The 9,169-nt window shown below is 46.4% G+C and overlaps 1 protein-coding gene across 1 annotated transcript in view; it reads left to right on the top strand.

The window, feature by feature from the left end:
* Positions 1 to 52: 52 nt before the first annotated feature.
* The window catches only part of CES2 (carboxylesterase 2), a 37,575-nt gene continuing 28,458 nt past the window's right edge, over positions 53 to 9,169 (top strand). The window contains exon 1 of the mRNA XM_014595607.3: positions 53 to 154. Within this exon, the coding sequence (XP_014451093.2) occupies positions 103 to 154 (52 nt within the window). The 5' untranslated portion in view covers positions 53 to 102. The remainder of the gene's footprint in view (positions 155 to 9,169) is intronic.

Below are 9,169 nucleotides of genomic sequence, written 5' to 3'. Positions count from 1 at the left end.
GCCCGCGTCGCCTTGGCAGCCGCGGCGGGGGCGGGGCTAGAGCGGGGGCGGGGCCTGCGAGGCGCAGAGCGAGGCCCGGGGCGAGGCCGGGGCAGAAGCGGGATGTGGCTGCTCGGGGCTCTGCTCTGCGCTGCCGGCCTCGCTGCGGCCTCGGGTAACGGCTGCGGGGGGGAGTGAGAGAGTGTGTGCGCGCGCGCGCATGCGCATATGTATATGCATATGTATGTATGCACATGGAGGTGTGCATGTCTGCGCACGTGTGTGGATGCACATGGGGGTATGCATATGGGGGGGTGCATGTGTGGGGGGATGTACATGTCTGTGCACATGTGCGTGTACGTGTATGTGTCTGTGTGCACATGGGGGTGTGCACGCACGTGTGGGTGTGCGCTGGGGGTTGTAGCACCTGGCAGATGTGCGTTGTTTCACACGAGGGTCTTCCCCACGTGGCCGGGCTTTGAGGTGCCCGGAGCCGGGGTCCTGGTCCTGCAACACAGCGGGTGTTGTGGGACGGAGGGGAGTCTTGTTTGGTGCGGGGGAGCCCGCCTGCCCGCGCTGCCGGCCCCCTCGTATGAGAGCGCGCGGGGATGGGGCAGTAATGGGGGCACCAGCATCTTCTCAGTCTTGGGGATGATCGTGTGAGGTCCCCGGAGCTTTCTCAGAAACGTGGGTGGGAGAAACGGGGGGTAACGGTTTGTGTCTGAAAGCGGGGGCACGAGGCACTGGTGGTGTGGACGGCTCTTTGTCGCCCCAACTCGATTTAACCATTCAGTTGTGTTTTCATTCAGCTGCAAAGGATCTCCGAACCAGCCTCTGCCCCTTCAGTTCCTTTCTTCTTGAACCCAGTTCATGAGCGTGGCTTGTTGTATAATTTGTTTCTCTCTTCTCTCTGCAAACTTTGCCCGGTCTTTTGTAACCTGTGTGTCATAAACCTCCGTAATTATAACTCCTTTTCATGCTCGGCGCTTGGTGTGTAACGGGCAGTCTTTGACTTGCTGCATGGCAGACTTTTTATCTTGCACTTTTTAAAAAAAAAAAATCTTATCCAGTGAGTTGATGTCCCTTTTGGTTCCTAGCGAGTATTAAACTGAATGGAGCGTCCTCAGAACATTTCATGGTTGTGGGGTAAAACTGTGTACGTTGCAGATCTGTTGCCTGAGACTAAAGCCAGATCCTGCGATGTGTGTACGCACTTGTTGTTTTAGTGATATTGAGGCCAGTCAGTAACCTAGAAAGTACAGTGCAACATAGTAATAGTATAAAAAATGGATAGATGTCCTTTTTAAGCATAATTATGACATGGCTGTAGTAGAAATAATATTTTAGACTTTCTTCCAACTAATTTTATTTCTTAGGCTTTTTAATCTGCCTCCTAATTTGGATTTCTTAGGATCTCTTCTGAGATACTGAATCTCTCTCTTTATGTGGGCAAACAGCATGTTGTGTGACTAGGCACTAAAGCTTTAGTTGGAAAGTTGGATACGTAAAGAAACGTTTCTTTGCGTTATATGAGAAGCAAGGGGGGTTTTTAGTAACACCTTTTATTATACCAACTGAACAGTTTACTAAGTACCCTTCTTTACTACTAGGAAAGACACCCCAATAGCCTGTGCTAGACAGGAGATAAAACATTAACTTCAGCATGTCTGTGAAAACAGCCGCTTAAAGAAGTGGTGAGAGGTCATAAGCTGGGGGTGGAAGTGGAAGAGGTTTGCAAAAGCCAGAGTAAAGAAGGTATCAGAAATATCTAGAAAACCAGTGACGCACAATTGAACTACATAACCTAATTTTGGAAAAGAAAATCGTTCAAAAGGAAAGAAACAGAGAGCAGGTAAATTGTAATAAGCCTTATTTATTTATTTATTTATTTATTTATTGCTTAGTCCATAATTTTTAGGGGTCAGAACAGCTTAGAATTTTTGTTCCCAGACCTGTTTTCTAAAGGTATTTTGTAGATTCCCTCTAGTACAAGGACTGAGGAAACCACAATAGAGGGATAGTTCTTTGGGAACTGTTCTCTCCTGTTGACTAGGTGTTTCTATCCTTTACCACGTTTCTGTAGGAGTTCATTCTAAAGTATAGTGGTGGCAATTGCCCCTACAGTATTACCAACAGAAACCCCTTGTTTCTTGCATATTTCCTGGACCATGAACACTTGTGGCAAATGCAATCACCTGGTGGTCTTGACTGGATTCTGTCTACTTGCAATGACACCATAAGCCTCTTTGTAAAAAAAAAAAAAAGAAAAAAAAAAGAGAGACAATGGATTTGAACTAGAGGATCTAATGGAAGTGTGGGAAAATGTACATATCCATACTCAATGTGTTTTTAAAAAGTTAAGCACATTTCAAAAAACTATGCCTTGCTGCAAAAGAATTCTGAAGTGTATTTTTATGAACATTTTCTTTCTGTATACTCCACTTCTTACACATGCTGAGTAAATGTATAAATTACTTAAATACATAGCACAACACTAACACTGATCTGTTTTTTTTTTCCTTTTGCTTACAAACACCATTTCTCTGTATATCAGCTGAGTGAATCAGATGCCTACGTAAATAGGAATGCTTTGATTCCACTGTCTACTTGGTAAAGTACTTGTCCCCCTCTAACCTTAATTCTTGAGACTGACTAATGCTGTCAGTGGCCAGGCTTCTAACGCAGCTCGAAACTGCCTCGCTTCTCCTGGCTTCAGAGAGGTTGAGGCTGCTGACATACATTCCCTTAAAAGGACAATAGGATCTGATCCCCAATCCCAACAGTTACGCCTCCTTCAGAGGGATGAATTTGGGATTGGGGATCATATCCCAATCACACCCTACTTGCCAGTGCAGGGGGAGTCCAGGATCCTGAGCCCAGGCTCCCCCTGCATTGCAAGGGTGCCTGGCTGGCTTTGGGGCCCAATTTGAGCCTTGCTACAATCCCTGGAGCAGTTGACAATCAGATAATTCTCAGATGGATTAAAGCCATACCAGGCTTGAACCTTAGTGTGATCCCTGCCAGACAACTATTGGCTGATGGTTGGCAGTATCAGGGCTGCACCAAGCGGCCCCAGTCCTGATCCTGCCACTGAGCAGCTGATTGTCAGCAGCATTAGGGCTGTACTGGGGTTTGAACCCTGGTGCCATCCTAGAACCAGCAGACAATCAGCTGGCCCAGAGGGACCATATGGAGCTAGTTGGAGACCCTGGTGCAGTCCACTCAGCCACATGTTCATTTTAAGACATCATGAAAACCAGCCACAAAGTTGTTATTCTTTTACTGTGTACTAATTTTGTGGCTGGTTTTTTTTTGTGCCATTACCCTTCTGAACATGTAGCCAGTTTACACTTTTAATAATTAACTGGTTGAATGCATCTTAAGTGTAACATTTGCCAAGGGCCAAAGATAGGCATATGGTGCTCTGAGAAACAGGAGTCTTAAAGGGCCATGAGAAATTTAGAGCAGGCAGTTTCTGTACCGAGTTAGCATTGTTCACCTTGATTCCCAGAGGTGCAAAGTCCCAGTAAGTCCATGCCCTTTTTCAAGACTGAGGCTAAATATATAAACAAAGTAATAGTTTTAAGCTTTTGTAATAATTTCACAATATTTAGAGAAATCCATTCATGGACGCTTACCCCTTTCTTTTGTTGTATGACACTTAAATACACAAGGTGCTTTCTGAATGTGCATTGTCACTGTTGGTAGGTATCTATGTGCTCAGTGCAGTTTTCCGTGAGCATGTCATGTGATCTGCCCTTCCCCACTTCATGTTGTTGGTGGGGGGTGGGTGTTGGTGGTTTCATGTCATAACTGCCACACTTTTCCACACTGTGCTTTTTGGAACTTGTAGGAAGTCTTGTGATCTATCCCCGGTTCCCTTGCAGTGTGCTTAGTGAAGTCCTCCTAGGGCTGTGAAAGCATTTCTTTCTTCTGCTGCTGGTGCCAAAGAAGTTATTGTAGCTGCCATCACGCACAGCTTTACTGACCTAGCACACCCCTCAGTTCCGTGTGTGGCAGTGGAAGAGCTCTGCATGGCTGCAATCCAAGTATTCATGTAGGATAGCTGTGTGGAGACTGTATCACAGTTTCTGGGATTCACCAAGGCTGGAGGATGCATGTAATCAAGCAAAACAAATATGATAGGATGTGTGCTGTCATTGCTGAGCTTAGCCCAAGTCTGCAGCATGTCTAAAGCAGGAGAAACTATGTCATGACATCCCTTAATTTTGCAGACAAGTTACCAAGAGCGGCTGTAGAACTCCTGCCTGACAAAGCAGACCTTCTAGGACCTGCATGAGAAGTTTTCCCCAGCTCTTCTGTAGCAGAGTACAATTGAGAGACCTCTCAGTAGGGATAACCATCCACTTTTCCACCATCTGGAAATTAGCTATCCCAGATTGCCACAAGTTCATGGCACACCAGTTTGGTCTGCCAATTCTTGATGTGGCAGAAGAGGTTTGCAGTGATATTCTGCAAGTTGCTTACCTGCAGATCATTTAGATCAGTGATTCTCAACCAGGGTCCCGTAGGGCTACACAATGCTTACACTGCTGGGTATGCAAACATTTCACAAGATAAACCCAGAGATTTTAAGTTGTTTTCAATACTGTGGATTCCTGTCTGACCTGTTGTGGTCTTCCTGAATTGTTTGCAACAGAAGAATTACTCAAGCATTTTTCTCTAGTCAAAAATGAGTATGAGTGAACAGTAAGAGCCGGCACTTTCCCAGGGGTGTCTCTTGCCTATCAAGGGGTGCCTTGAGTCTAAGTAGACTGAATACCACTTCTTTAGATACTGGTTATGGTCTACAAAGCGAGAAGAGTGTTTTTGCCGTGAGTGGAGCCTGGACACGGATAGAATCCACAGCCAAATCCCAGAGCTAAAAAGCATTCAGATAACATATCCCCAATCAAAGAGAGCTTGGGAAATTTGGACTGCCATGTGATCACATCCACGTGCCCTGAAGTGGTTCTGGTGCAGAATGCCCGCTGCCTCCTGTGTCATGTTGTACACTACCAACTTGTGACAGGGCTGTAATCATTTTCTGAACTATTGGAGTGAAGAAGCTGCTAATATGCATGCATAGCACATTCTGTCTTGGATGAACGTTACCATCACTGTGGGTAAAGCCATGTGCCCTATTTACAAAGATTTACAGAAGTTTAGGGCTAGAAGGGACCTCACATTGTGGTTCTGTTAGCCAACTATTTTAAAGTATTGGCATGTTGATTCAGGGGACTGTAAACATTGCTTAGACTTCTTTTATACTTCAGTGATATTTTCCTGCCAAGCCAGCCCTACCTACCTTTTTCATTAGAATTGGGTGGGGACAGTAATAATTACAACAAAGTGTTTTTATTAACCTCAAATGCCTGAACAGTTAGTGACCCCACTGATCACCAGCTAAATTAGTACTTTTAAAAAATATGTACAACACGAAGCCAAAGCAAAGAGCACGTTATGGGGGAGAGGAAAACAAAGTTCCAGAAGACCATGTCACTAGCATCCATGATAGTGATATCTGCCACTCTGTTATCTTTTTCCTTCTAACTGCCTTTTGTAGAGACTTGTTTCAGCACTGGTATGATAAATGATAGACCTGTGTGAAGGCCTGGCTGTGCCCCATGGGTGGTGTACTCTGCATGTGTGCTCATCTTGTTTGATGTGATCCTCGCAGACTGGAGTACACAGACTGCAGGCCTGGTTTGGTGGGGAAAGCTCAGCAGGTTAGTACTGTGCCTTACGGGCCGTTAACATTCTGTTCTGACAGTGTTCCTGTTTTTGTATACCTGTGACAAGGGGGTAAGCATAAAACCACCCCCGCAAGCTATTACAATATTCCAAGTTTCCTAGTTCTTTTATACCAGTGTGGGCAATTATTTCAGCTGACGGGCCACTGTAACAAATTTTGGCGAGCTATCAAGGGCATGCACAAAATCTTTTGAAAGATATCATTTTAACAAATTATAGGAAAAAAATTCTATACTAAAAATCAAACATCAACTGTAACATTTTAATTTAAAAAAACCTTTTGTCCTGATCTATGTTTTTTGAGTAGTGTATATAGAAGCAACTGCATAATAGCTCAAAATGAAGTCTTACTCTTATATATTGTGTGGAGGGGGGGCGAGGAAGGAGGACTTATCAGGGCTTTGGAGCTGGCTAGGGGTGGGGGGCAAGGAGGAGGGCAGGGGGTGCATGCAGCAGGGCTTGCCTGGGTGGTGTGGTGCAGGTGTGGTCTGCCATCCAGCCTGCACCCTACCTACTCCCTCCCAGGGAAGCCTGCACTGTGCTTCTGCTCACCACCACTGACAGACTGACAGTCCTGACCCCAGCCAGCGCTCACTGCATCCTGGTGGGGCTGCTCCCATTGCAGCTGCAGCAGCCCAGGTACTGCTCAGCTCCCCTGCCTCCAGTGGCTGCTCCTCCTAATGCACCACTCCGGGCACCAGGTGGCATAGGGAAATGAGGTGTCCATGGGGACGTGCACTGGGCATCACATGCTCAGCCACGCAGAGGGGAAGCTGCAGGCATGGACCTTCAGCTCCAGGCTGCCTTCCACCTACTATATCTGCCCACAGGCTCATCACATCAGATGGCCGAGTGGGGTGGAAGGTGGCTGCGAGCAGGAGCCCTGTGCGCTGGGGCAGAAACCACCCAGCTGCAGCTCTCTTCTCACCTGGCTGAGTGTGTGGTGCCTAGCACCCATCCCGACAGCTGCCATCACTTCCCCACGCTACCTGGGAGTGGTGCAGGAGGAGGAGCTGCTGCAAGTAGGAGGAGCTGAGCAGTACCCAGGCTGCTGCAGCCACAGCAGGAGCAGCCCCACCAGGAAGCTGTGCACACTGGCTGGGGCAGGGGCCATTGGCGAGTGAGGGTAGGAATGTGGCATGGGATGCCCTAGGTGGGAGTAGGCAGGGTTCAGCCCCATGCAGAGCACTGCAGGTGCAGCCGTGGACTGAATACGATCAGTTGGTGGGCACCCACGTGCGGGCCGTATCCAATCAGTTGGCAGGCTGGATCCAGCCTGCTGGCTGTATTTTGCCCACCTCTTTTATACATTGCTAAGTGTATTACATCTGTACCTGTTGTACATCCTGCTTTGTATTATCATTCTATCCTTTTTACTCTTTCTTGGCAGTGTGGTGCATCTTGCACCATTTATCATTTACAGGCCCTCTCAGAGGTCAAGAGAGGCCTGGGCCACTTCCATTTTTTGAGACTCAAAATACAATGCAATAATTTGTAATAAATGTTCCTTTTTTTATTAACAAGTGCTTTTCTAGCTTTTTTCTTCTTCTTTCAATCCTGTCAATGTATCTCTGTGTCTGTATGTATAACCTCATTTGGAGATAACGTTAAAAGTCTAAATTTGAGGCCTGGGCCAGATGGCCCTCCTGGCCCCCCTGTGATAGGCCCTGATCATTTATATTGTGTTGAGCCATCCTGTACCTACCCTTAAGTACAACCTAACGTGAATGCATATTCCAGCTTAAGCTTTTAAAAAGTTTGTGCATCAGTCACAGCTGTCATGAGGTCCATGGTGGTCAACGTCTCAGCAAAGCCTGAGAGTATACATACTAATCATAATCAATGGTACTAGCCAGTGCTAAAGTGAGGCCTATGGTGGCTGTTGCCAGGCTCTGTGCCAAAGTCTAGAGACTCTTGCACATGCAGATGTTTGCCTCTGCCCTGCTTCTCCGTGGATAGATCCTTGTTGCAGCTTGTGCATCTCCCAGAACCTCTACGTTGCTGCTGCTTGTGCATAAGCTGCACTTTTGCTTCCTCCTCCTGTGCCTGCTCCTCCCTCTTCCAGCAGGTCATAGAATCTGGAACTTCAATGCACTTCAGCCATGATATCTTCCCTGATGCATTTCTTTCTCGCCCTCAGGCTTGAGACGGGGTAGAGGGGATGTCAACTCATAATACTGCTAGGAGAGACACCGACCATTTGGCTTAACATTAAAAATAGAAGTCTCTCATTACTTCTGCACTCCAAGGCTGCAGTTTACAACTGTCCTAGTTCTTGAGATGTTACCCCCCAAATTTTTTTGAGATGAGCAGACCAGAAGCAGCAATAGAAAATCAAGGCAATAGAAAATCATGTTGTCGTAAGGCTGTTGTTTCTGCAATGGTCTTAAGTTTCTAAAGGCCAGCAATTTGTCTATGGTGCCTGGGGAGAAGAGGCATATGAAGAGGATGTTTTTTCCAGTTGGAGTTCCTCATCCTTATCTGTGATGAGGAAACTCATCAAGGGCACAAACGTTTGGAAGTAATATTCCCAGCAAAAGAAACCAAATATTGCACAGTCTAATTCATAATCTCATTAATATGGAACTCATTACATTTGAACCTGTAGACACTTTGCCTATTGGGGATTGTAAAAAAATGACAGGAAAAAATAAAAATCTCTTCAAACAAGTCCCGAGAGTTGTGCATTGGTGTTGCTTAGCACTTCTAACTGACTTGAGACCTTTACCCCCCTGCATCGTGGCTCTGAGTTCATGCCAGACGATGGGAGGTGGCGGGAGACGGGTAGAGACCTGCTGTGTTAATCCCTCCCATTGCTTTTACCTTAAACAGAAGCAAATTACATTTCAAGCGAGACTCCTACCTGTGTTATGCATCCTGGCCACCCACCAGGAAATCCTTGCTTCTTTACACCAAAACTTCAAACCCTAGTGCAGGTGGCAGGCAGCATTTGTGAGCCTGAGATTCTGGCTCTAGCATTCTGTTCTGTGGGGATATGTGGATTTGCTGTCAGAGGACCTTAAGAGTTTTAGGGCAACTGCAAGAATGGCAGCCTAAGCAAGGTTGTTCTGGCATCTTCATGGTTCTGGGAACTGAAATGCTGTTTGCATCCCATAGTAACTCAGTGATCATCTCCTGTATGAAAGATCTCACTCCTGAGCACAATAATCCTAGAAGACAATAGGCCTGCTACTCGGAAAAATGACAAGTGTCTCACAGCAGTGAGAAGTATCTAGTGCTACCCCACCCCTGGCTTTTGTACATGGCAGCTTTGTAGAGCTATCATGCACTTTATGCACTTGAGGCACCATTGGAAAGTCATGGTTATAATACTGCGGCAGCGATTACTCCTGGCTGTGCTAAGTACCCTGTGGGAGGCCACAAGGAAAAAAGGGTCGAGTGCACAATGAAGAGGTACTCAAGGAAGAGGAGGAGT

The sequence above is a fragment of the Alligator mississippiensis genome, chromosome 10 (assembly GCF_030867095.1).
Source record: "Alligator mississippiensis isolate rAllMis1 chromosome 10, rAllMis1, whole genome shotgun sequence".
NCBI lineage: Eukaryota > Metazoa > Chordata > Crocodylia > Alligatoridae > Alligator > Alligator mississippiensis.
The sequence above is the reverse complement of the archived record's forward strand: the minus strand, read 5'-3'. Positions and strand labels throughout refer to the sequence as shown.